We start from the raw sequence: 12491 nt of genomic DNA on the forward strand, positions 1-12491 counted from the left end.
TTATTTCGATAAACTATTTATTTGTTGTTTTTTGGAGGCGTCTAATATGGACTTTATTCAAAGGCTTGCTGTTTTCAACAAACGACGTTCATAAAAAAGAGATGGTGCGCCTAATATTTTGTCAAAATAATTTCCATGATATATTTTTAGGTGGCGTTTGTTTGAGAGTTGCAAAATTTATTCCCAGGTATTAACTTACTAGAAATATAAAGGTGAACATTTTATTCCAAAAAAATATAGAAAAGAATGTTTGATTTGTTTAATTCATGAAAACTTTTAAAAATAATTTTAGAGAATAGGTAAAATATGTTTGGCTTGCAATGTAGAATCCTGCGAATGAACATTATAAGTACACAAATACCCCTATTGTATAAACCAAAAAATCAATGTGTGTAACACAGTGTTCTCCTTCTTTACACTTCAGATTTCACGTATATGCTTTTGTTTAACCATTTATGTTGAATGCTTACTTTCGAAATGTTTCCCTAGTAATGATATTTTCTTGTGCCATGATGATAAATTCATTAACATGATGTTCCACACGTTATTGGAGATTTATAATTCTTGAGTAATCTAACATCAAAGGTTGGGTGAAAACAAAATATAAACTTAGTTGTGTATGTGAATTTTTTACTCGACCATTGCATGTTTTGTATAACTTCAGTTAGTCGTTTGTATTTTTCATGTCTTTTACTCTGGCCACAATTTTGCATATCTACTGGTCGATTCTACAATACATTGTCAAATTATATAGTACATTATACACATTATCCTTATCATTGAACCTGTTAGGATTGGATAACATATACAATAATTGAGATTGATAAAAGAGAGATTTGAAATACGAAAATGGTTGTTTATTGTAGGACTGAAAAGATTTACATAAGATACTAGATCCACTGCCAGAACAAGGCTTCTGCGGAGGGCTTAGTAGCTCTCCTTCCAATGATAAAGGCAACAACACTAGGAATCATATATATATATATAGTTTCCAACTATTTATTTCTTCGACTGTAAAGATTTAACATAAAAGACCACCAAAATCACCTCTTCAAAAATAAATCAAAAGTTGCACCAGTAACACATCCAATAAAATTAAATTTAAAGTATAATCAAGATCATTACACGACTAATACAGACCATAATAACAAATACAACTAAATAATAAAAGGAATTAAAGACAATGGCAACATGAGTTTTTTTACCAAATTCAAAAGGCATCTAAATTCTACCTAGAACCATTGTTACTGAGAACAATTTCCACAAATTGCTTCTTGATATATATTTGGCAAGTGTACCAAAAGCTATCGAAGTAATAATAAAGTTCGTATCCACAGGGACTGCTTCAATTTCTACTCGGCAAAAGCGTTAAAATAAAGGATGTATTAAATTTATGGGTCACCCTAGGCAACTGGATTTGGTTGCAATAAAAGTAAATAACAGAAAATAAAATGGTTTGATAATTGGATTAAAACTAATTATCAAGCCTTTCGAATCCTCTATTGCTCATTGTGAGTAATTTGCCTCTCTTCTCTCTCAAAGAAATTAACCTAGCTTTACGACGGATTAACTAAGTGGTTTTGATCAATCTCTTGACTCAAAACCCTTTCCTAAGTTATAACCTTTTAATCTCTTAAACCGATTGAATAACCGCGGAAGCATGGTGAGAACGTTAATTCATAAGTCATAATCCTCAATTTCCTATCTCTAGGTTCCTATGTTGAATTAAACAGAATTACTATTTCAGGATTAAAAGTTAGGGCTAGTAGTCATTCAATTCCTAAGATCAATTTATGTGATTGAAAGAAGTTAGGGTTAGTAGTCATACAAACAATCATAAGAAAAGCATTAAGCACAAATAATTTTGAATAAATACTCGGTTTTCATTGATGTCAAAGAGAGTTCTTAACAAATTACATGCTCACAGATCACAAAGATTCATCTCATGACTTAATCAATCTAAGAGTTTAGCTACTCATAACTAAACAATTAAATACATAGAAATAATAGAACATACATAAATCAGAACCAACTATGAGTTGGGTGAGATCCACCGCGTGTTCTTCAGCTTCCTGGTGCTGTCTATGCTATGTTTAGGTCTCCAAAATCGCACCCTAAGCTTTTGGTCACATCTGACTTTTATAGACAAAGAATTAGGGTTTCAGAAAAGCCCACCATCGTGCCACGTTTCGCGTCCATCGTGGCACGTTTCCTTCATTAATCTGACGTGACAACAAATTTACTAAACCATCGTGGCACGTTACATATCCATCGTGCCACAATTTTCCAGTATCTTCAGGAAAATTCCACGCTTCAAGCGTACCACGATTCAGGTCCATCGTGGGACGATCCAGTAGCTAACTTCTTTGATTTTTCTCCAATTTGTGCAAAACTTCTCTTTTATGAATCTTGAGCTGATTTAACCATGTATACAAGCATTTGACTCTCAAAACATTACAAAAAGGACACAAATATGACTAAAAAACTAGTAATGACGTAGTGTCATCACTTCTACATTCATGATTATCCATAGTGAAAAAATAGCCTCAAAGTTTATTGTCTTTGATGATAAGCATACCAATCATTACCAACTTCAGCAGTGAACAATCCTTCTATATCTTTTTAAATAGAGACAATCTGGTTCCGCATATTAGCTATGTGTTTCTCGTGCACAAAACAATAAGTGAAGACTTGTTTCATATTCTCAACACCGTTAGCATAAATCTCACCCGACTTGTTCAATGAATTTGATATGCTAGAACCATCATCATTATACTTCACCCTTTTTTCGCTTTCAAATTATACCCTTAAAAAAAATTGACTATTAGAATGCTATTTTGTTGTTATCATTCAAAAAATTAAGAATTTATATTATATTTGTTATATTGTTGGTATGGTTGAAAACGATAAGTATAGTTGTTACAATATGAAAGTACAAAATATTTATTACCTATACCTATAATTTTAATTAAAATCTAATTAATTGTAATCAAAATTTCATAAAAACTACTAATCGTAACTTTGATGTTTTTTCCTTACATGTTTTTTGCATGGTTCTTCACATAATTAAAAGTCATTTGTTGTGATTATAACAAACTTTGAAAAGAATTTGGATTTGAGAAATCATAGGTAGTTGTGAGTATTTTATGTGAAGTATCACACGAATAACATTTAAGAAAATTCACCTAAATTTTATCCTTATTTTAATTCTAGCAAAAAATATTTAGCTACATTTTCTTAGGTGCATTTTATATGGTTCCTAAATAAACTACTCATGACAAGTGTATTGTTAGCCAAGAATCGTATGAAAAAGACAGAAATTCACATGAGTTTTGTCCTTGTTGCAAACTATTTATTTGTTTCTCAGTTTTCTCATTCGTTAAATTTCTTTTAGCATAGATTTCGTCAAATTTAATAGAATATTTATTTTTAAAATATTAAATTGATAGAGAAAATTTTAGATGATTATTTGATTAAATTATTTATTTTAATCAATTCCATATATTTATAAGGATGTGATTTTGTTTACCTACATGTGCATTCTAAACACACACCCGTGATAATTTTTCAACTGAGATAACCAAGATTTATTTATTTTATATTTTAAGTAGTTTTTAAAAATAAAAAAAAATAAAAAAACTCGTTATCTGGTCCAATGACCAACTAATTCGAGGAGTCCAATCTCACCGTCCATTTGTGTGGCCCCTTTTAAATCCATATTTTAGGTAGAAATTAATATTTTATTTAACAAATTACGGGTTTTATCACCACTAAAAAATTATGTCTTATACAAAAAAAAATCCCTCAAAAGAAAATTATGTCTTATAATATGAACAATCTTTTTTTACGTTAATTTTAAATCATATCGATTTTCAATAAATATTATACATATAACGCAAACATCAATTTAGATAACTACAATTTATTTATTTTGCTGTCCAAAAAAAATATATTTTATTTATTTTATACTTTGGGCTGATATTAATAGTTTACTTAATAAAATGTGGGACATAATATGAGTAATTTTTATTTTTTTATAAATCTTGAGTTATATAGACCTTTAATAAATATTATACAGAAAACACAAACATCAATATTATGTATATATATCCTGAGCAATTCCATGAAAATACACTGGTGTGTGTATGTCTATATATATAATGGAAGCGTTTCGTATATCGCAAACCTAATAAAATGTAAACCTAAATGTAATATATCAACCTAAATACTACCGAGTATCCTGTGGTTTGTTGCCTTTTGGTCGTAATTGTATCATCGGATTGATCAACCAATCATATATTTTTCATCTTAATATCATATATTTTCCTATCTTATAGAAAATATTGATTTTATTTTATAAGGAAACTAGTCAATATTTGATTATATAGTGTCAAAGAAAATTAGCAACGAAAAAGAAAATCATGTCTTTTAAAATATGTATCGAATAGCATTGTGTTCTTGAAAATGTATAAAATCCATCTAAGATTTTAAAATATGCAGCTCTATTTAAAAACAATATTTTATTTTTTAGTTTTTTTATTATTAAATTCAATTTGATTTGATCAAAATATTTTTATAATTAAATTGAAATTTATGTTGAGAAATACTTTGCAAAATATATTTGTATTCACAAATGACAATCGTGTCTTAGTCAAAGGTATATAGTTTCTTTTGTGCCACGTTGACGTAAAGGAAACAACAATCTATAATATCATTTGAATTTGTTTCCACCATAGAATATGTTATGTTGTTTGAAACTTTAATTTAGGTTTAGGTAAAATGTGAGATTGAGTTCGAATCATGAATATTAATCCATCGAGATAAAAGAATAGGTGAGAGGATAAAAGAATATGTAGTTACTAAAAGAAATACATATCAAATTTATAAGAAGAAATTTTGTAAAATACTCCTACTCAACAAAAATCAATTATCATTGTTGAATAAAATAAATAGCTACATTTATTCATCGAGGATAAAAGAATAATGCTATTTTTTCTATAAAAACAATTATGTTATTTATTACTTGAACAACTTAATAAATGCGAGAGGCCATTCTTCGAGATTGAGGTTGAACTTGGTAAGATCTTGGATGCATTGAAGTCTCCAATGTGTCAAATTGGAATTAACTTTGATACAATAAATTCACTGTCAATTGAGGCTCATCTTTACCGGGCTCTTGATTATAAAGTTATAAGGGAGGCATGGGGCAATATGTGCACGCAAGCAGATCCGAAAAGACATCATGATAATCCCAAGATGCATTGAGCTCAATAGTTTTGTTGCTTGTAGCTCTGATATAGTTTGATACCTGAAAGTACGTACTGTTTGTGATACCCGATGTGTTGCTATGATTTAGTTTGAAAAATAATAATAATAAATGTAATTTTTTATTAAAAATATTCATAATACCAAAATGTGATAACATTGAAAGAGGGGGTGCAAAATCACACAATTGACAAAAGATAGGGGAAAAAAGTGCAATTAAGCCTAGTATATATTATAATAATTATAATAACAACAACAACAACAACAACAACAACAACAACAATGATAATGATATTATTATTATTATTATTATTATTATTATTATTATTATTATTATTATTATTTTGTTAGTTCGTAAAAAAATATTATTTTCTTTAATTCTAACTTTGTTTGCCCTAGCCTCAATTTCTAATACATTTTGTTTGTTTGTTTTTTGGTGGCTTTTTTGTTAACAGTCGTTAGAAATAGTGTATTTTAAATTTATATGAAAAAAATTAATGTAAATTAAAATACGAATTTATTTTAAAGTGGGATTTGTAAAAAATATGAAATTTGTGAGGCGATTAATTAATTAACAATAAGTCATTAATTTATTTTTGTTGACAAGCAATTTGCATGATTGTTATATTGACATATTGATACAATTTGAGTAGGATTACACTCTAAAATTTAGAGAGAGAAGTTAGATTTAAAAGAAAGGAACTTGACTATACTTTTCATTGATTTTTATCATGAACCAATACCATGCTAATATATACTAGTATATAATACATATACTCTTTCAAAAAATAAAAATTACAAACACACAATAAGATGACTACAACGAATGGTTGGATAACTCAAATAGTTTGAACAAAAGGATAAAGAGTTAGAAGTCATGTGTTTAAACCCGATCGAAATTGCATTCTTAGTAATCAAATCACATCGTATGGACACCCTTTATGAGTTTGCTTTTGTGCCTCTTTTGCTTCATGATGTTCTTTAATTATCTTTTCTTACCCTTTAATATCTTTTCACATTTAGAATTGAATTCAAAAGAGGACTTTGAACCTTGAAGAGGATAAAAAAAAGGATGTGCAAGATGGGTACATGTATTTGAATACATAAAGAAAATAGGAAGAAAAAAAAGTGAGCCAAGAGATTCTAGCTGTATTCCTCCCCACTTTACAAAGAGGTGTTGTCTAATGTCTCTTGCTTTAAAAAGAAAAGTAACTATTTGTAAGGTTGGAAATGAGTCAAATTGAGTCGAATTTAGATTCAACTCTTGATTCGTTTAAAATTGAAGCAGTTTGAAACGCAACTCAAGTTTGCAACATATATCTTTTTTTTTTAATTTGAACTCAACTCAATTCAAATTAGTGAACGAATTGGTTCAACTCAATAGTTCGAATCAAATGAATAAAAGAAAACTATAAACCACCAAGGTGTTGTTAAGAGAGACAAATTCAAAGAAAAAGTCAACCTTATTTTAATTAGCATACAAATAGCTAAAACACCATATCGTGGTCTTAAGACCACTTACATGAGTAACCTATGAATTTGTCTTGGCATTATTAATCCATTATCCACGGTATGTTAAGTCATGTATATATCAGGCTACTCTTTTATAGACATGTTTGCTCCCTATTAGGACTAATGTAGTTTTAACCCTACTTTTTTTTTGCTTTACGCTAACCTCACTAATACAAATGTGCTATGAACACGGAAGGATAACTTCCAAATTCATTATATATATTAAAAAATATGAAAGTTAATTCATGAATCATATGAATTGGATCATACATAGTCTAAGTTTAACTCATTTATTTAACATGCTTAACTTTCAATTTATGTTTGACTCATTTAATTTATAAATCAAATTCAATGAATCAATTATTGAATCGAGTTAGAACGATTCAGTTTATTGTTTACTCTATTTTATTATTCATTTGTTTATGTAAAGTTCAAAATAATTTGGCTTTGTTTATCATCTTGGGTATATGCGCCTTTGAACTTTTTGTATTCCTAATTCTTTTTTATAAAATATAGGTATATAATGTTACTTAATCAAATCTTAAAGATTAAGGAAACTCTTGCCATGCAGTCATGCACAAATATATATACGCCAAACATGATACAATAAAGTGGCACTTGAAGCTTAAAAGTTTAGTGACGAACACAAAAATAACTTGCAAATGATGAAGATCACTATACGTCCTAATTTATCGATAAAGTGATAGATATATACGTAGATTCATGAACTATTTGATTATAATTAATATAAAGTGATATAAGTGATAGATACGTAAATTCACAAACTATTTGATTATGATTAACCAATGCGTATATAAAAATATATGTTGAAAAATATTAATTCTTTAAATAAATTTATATTATCTCAAATGAATATAAAAGGAGCACTAATTTGAAAATGAATGATAGAATGCTTTTCCCCTTTTTTACAAATAGATATGACATGGCTATTCCATATACAATTCTCTTATTTAAACCAACTCAAGTTCCATACTCATAGGTCTTTAATCTCCCCATAGTTCAAAGTTTTCATATTCTAAGCAAATCATAGGGTATCACATCACATATTCTATATGCATATAATATAACATATTGCATACATATTACATACTCTCAACCAATAACAACAACAAAAAATGGTGAGATTCTTCAAAATCATCTTTCTTTTTTCTACCACCCTTTTTCTTTCTTTATCAGAATCATCAACCACAAACCTCTACCTATACGGTGGTTGCACACAACAAATGTACACACCAAACTCACCCTACGAGTCAAACCTAAATTCACTCCTCACTTCACTAGTCAATTCAGCAACATACTCATCCTACAACAACTTCACCGTCCTAGGGTCCACCCAACAAGACATAATCTATGGCCTATATCAATGCCGTGGCGACCTCGCTATGCCGGACTGTGCCTCCTGTGTCGCACGCGCTGTCACACGTGCCGGTGACATGTGCCGCGACACGTGCGGAGGCACAGTCCAGCTCGACGGTTGTTTGGTGAAGTATGACAATGCTACTTTTTTGGGTGTGGAGGATAAGAATGTTTTGTTGAAAAAGTGTGGGCCTTCCGTGGGCTATAATCCAGAAGCCATGGGCTCGAGAGATGCTGTGCTTGGCGGGCTTGTGGGCTTAGGTGGGCCTTTTAGGGTTGGTGGGTCGGGTATGGTACGTGGTGTTGCCCAGTGTACTGGGGATCTTAGTTTTGGGGAGTGTCAAGATTGTGTTGTTGAAGCGATCGGACGGTTGAAAAGTGATTGTGGTACTGCAGATTATGGAGATTTGTTCTTGGGAAAATGTTATGCAAGATATTCTACTGGTGGGGCCCATGATACTTCTAAGGCCCATGGTAAGGCCCGTCGTGGGCTCTTCTTCATGCTACCTTTGTTGCTTCTACTTCTTTTTTAATCAAAAGGAATGAAATGAAGAGTAATGGAGATTGGGTGGTGATTATGTGATTTAATTTGAATTGTAAATTTGTTTAAGATCAACTTCTTTTTTCATTGGTAAACTGTAATAAGCAAAATTTCAAGTATGCTTTCTTCTGGTCATCAAAAGGAAAAAAAGTCATGTTTTCTTTTACTTTATGTTTTTTTCAGTATGATTCTTCCATGCAAATTTGTAAACATTGATTTGGAGGATGTGGTAGATTCAACTAAAATAAGTAAAATAAATATATACCCAATGTTTTATTTATTTCAACATGTTCCAAGGAGATTTGTAAGAAAAAAAGGAACACGCATATTTTTCTTCTAATAGTTTATTTACTTGTGAAAATATTAGGGTTTGTTCTTTATTAAAAAATAAAAACATATTATGTTTTGTTACGCATATATTTTATTTGTACATTTTTTACTTTAATTGATATTGCTTTGTTTTAGTTTTATAACATTCATATTATGGAATGTATATAAATTTTAGTTTCAATATTCTAGTTTGTATGTTTTTAAATTCAATTTTCTTTTTAAATTATGTTATTAAAATAAAATGTATAGTACAAAAAAAGAATCAAAGTTGATGTTATTCCCTTTGAATTTTGATAATATGTGGTATAAATTGCCTGACTTATTTTGTTGGATGGCTTGCAGGAAAATTTGGTATAGAAGGTGAAAAGAGATTTGCATTAATCATTGGGTTATTAGCAGGAGCAGCCATACTTGTTATTCTCATTGCTTTCTTGACCAAGATTTGTAGGAGACAGGGTAAGTAGTACTAGACTTTTTTTTTTTTTTTTTGTAGGAGTATAATCAATTCAATCATAAAAAAATAAAAGCATATAACCATTGGATCGATTAAGCAATATCTTGACATGATTTTTTTTGTGCTTGTATCTTTTTTCCATGCAGGTAAATAAGTTAAATTAAGTTTGTGACACTTAGTGGCATTTCCACTGATCAAATCTCACCGTATGGACTTCCTCTATGAGTTTGCTTTTGTGCCTCTTTTGCTTCATGATGTGCTTTATCTTTTGTCACCCTTTTTAATTCTCTTTCAAATTTAAAATTGAATTCAAAAGACGACTTTGAACCTTGAAGAGGATACAAAAAAGAATGTGCAAGATGGGGTACTTGTATTTGAATACAAAAAGAAAAGAGGAAAAAAGAAGTGAGCCAAGAGATTCTAGTTGCTTTCCACTTTACAAAGTTGTGTTATTTAAAGTCTCATGCTTTACAAGCAAAAGTAACTATATTATTATTCATTTATTTCTGTAAAGTTCAATAATAATTTTGCATTATTTACAATACTTGGTATATGCGCCTTTGAACTTTTTGGATACCTAATTTTTTTTTATAAAATATAGTTATGTACTATTTAGTTACTTAATCAAAGCTTATAGATTAAGGAAACGCTTACCTTGCAGTCAAGCACAAATAATATAGACCAAACATGATGTAGTAAAGTGGAAGTGGAAGTAGTAGTAGAAGTTCTTTTTGCACCAAAAAGAAGGTGGTGGTAGAAGCTTAAAAGTTTAGTGCCGGGCTCAAATATAAGTTATAAATGAAGATAGGGTAAAGAAATTAAATAGTAACTTAGCAATATGATATGATGTGATATAAGTGGTAGTTACTTAGGCCAGTTCATAATCTATTATTTTGGTCGTTGAGTCAATCTCCAATCAATATGTATAAAAACATATAGGTTAAAAAGATGTCAATTTTTAAATAAGAACATGCATAAAACTCTTATGAGAATAATGGGTAATTCACACAATTAACCAACTATAGGTTTGATTTTCAGTGATTGTGACTAAAGAAAACTCTCTTGAAAAGTATTTCCATTACACTCGACATACCTCAAGTTATTAGTCTCCTCATATAGAATTGGGTAGAGAAGCCCTAATTTAACAAAAGAAGTATTCAAAAGAAACAATTACTTTTGTTGCAATCTCTTAACGCATGAGCATGATTGTGAAACAAAGAGATGCTAATCATTATCTATATTATTATACTCAGTATTTTAATAATATCTATATATATAAATGAAATATCAAATTTTGGTGCAACCATTTTTTCCTTCTAATTTTACCTTTTATTTAAACTTGATAAAAAAAAATATTATATTTATGTTACCTAATAATAATAAAAAAGGATTGACAAAACGTTTTAGGGAAAAGTAAATCGTCTCATCTCGATTATGACAATATTTTAAGACAAAAAAACAAACATGTTGAAGAAGTAACTGACTACTAAAAAGTAATGTTGCCTCCACCCACTTTTTTTTATTATGATCGTGTTATCGGTGCGGAATATTTACTTATATTTGTTACTGTAATAACTAATTTATATCAGTAATTTGATTAACCATCTTTAATGATTTATTGTTACTAATCATATGTTTCTCATCCATGAAACTTGAACCCACTCTGATCAACGTAAGAGAAAAGTGTAATTTAAACTCACAATTCCTGTAATTTTCTAAAGTACATTATAAGTGACAAGCTTTTTTTCTTTTCAGTAAGAGGCTAGCTTATTGTGTTCCATTGCTCTTACTTATTCTATTTCAAATCTCAAATTTCAAGCTCAAACCAAACAACTAATCCAAATATGAAGAGAAGCATAGGCTACTTAGTATGTTCAAAACAAAAATCAAAACATAAAACGTGTGCTAATGTCTTATCGCGCCCCCTGCACTTTCCCCTCGTCATATGAATATTCCGGATTCTATCTCCATAAATGGATAGAAACAGATAAAAAAAACCCTATTTTTTCAAATTTTAAAATCTGAAAAATAGGGCACCCACCAATTGGAGGATGTTATTAAAAAAAGACTATTTCTTTTCTCATCCTATCTATTTCTTGTGCCTCCTTTTTTTTTACGAAAATGTTCTTGGGATTCTATAATCCGAAGTGAGTTTTCTTCGTGTTTTGAGATGAAAAAAATGAGTTTTTCATCAATTCGAATTTTACAATCCAAATACCCAAAAAAATAGGTCGTGTTCCTTATTTATTTTTTTAGATTATAAAATCTGAACACCCTCTTATGTTAAGAATTCAGAGAAAAACAGAATAATAAATTGTATTAGCTCAAAGACTAAGCATATTTGTAACATGGATAATCAGTTTACGAACCATACTAATTATCCCAACCCTCCTCCTTTCAAGTCATTGTTAGTTGTTTCCATCGAGTCCTAGTCGAAAATCCAGTTTTCAGGCTATTTGCTCATATTATTTTGAAACTTGCTCCGAAAATCAAAAGAAAAAAAAATCCAACTGATTGTTGAAAAAATCTCAGTAGAAGGGACTTCTTACCAGACTTCGTCCCTCAAAATCCAAAATTTCATCGTTTAGACCTTTTTTTTTTTTTATATTCTCAGCAAAATCCAAAAAAATTGTATTAACTTTATTTGATTTTTAGAATTTTTTGGTGGTTTTTTAATATTTTATTTGACATGTTTTATAATTTTACTTTGTTTTTTGGTTGTTTTGAAAAGGAAAATTCATAAATGCTAAAATATGAAAGATTCTGATTGCTATTATATATAAGCATATTTGAGATTCTATAATCCAAACACATCCGAACTATGTTCGGATTATAGAATCCAAAACCCATAAACATTTTGGTAAAAAAAAAATAAGGCATACGCGAAGTAGATAGGGTGTGAAAAGCAAAATAGTCCTAAAGAAAATCATAAAACTTTTAGCCTAGTTAGTACTAGGCCCAAAAATGGATAGGCCTATATGTCAAACCCAATTGCTATCATGTTCCATAAGA

The 12491-nt window shown here is 29.5% G+C and overlaps 1 protein-coding gene across 1 annotated transcript; it reads left to right on the forward strand.

Moving 5' to 3' along the window:
• The first annotated feature begins 7746 nt into the window (after positions 1–7746).
• LOC11442119 (plasmodesmata-located protein 7) lies at positions 7747–9998 on the forward strand. The gene is made up of 3 exons (XM_003616220.4): positions 7747–8628; positions 9368–9481; positions 9626–9998. The coding sequence occupies exons 1-3, from the start codon at positions 7914–7916 to the stop codon at positions 9631–9633; spliced, it is 837 nt and encodes a 278-aa protein (XP_003616268.1). The 5' UTR covers positions 7747–7913; the 3' UTR covers positions 9634–9998.
• The last annotated feature ends 2493 nt before the right edge of the window (positions 9999–12491 follow it).

This window comes from Medicago truncatula, chromosome 5 (genome assembly GCF_003473485.1).
Source record: "Medicago truncatula cultivar Jemalong A17 chromosome 5, MtrunA17r5.0-ANR, whole genome shotgun sequence".
Lineage (NCBI taxonomy): Eukaryota > Viridiplantae > Streptophyta > Magnoliopsida > Fabales > Fabaceae > Medicago > Medicago truncatula.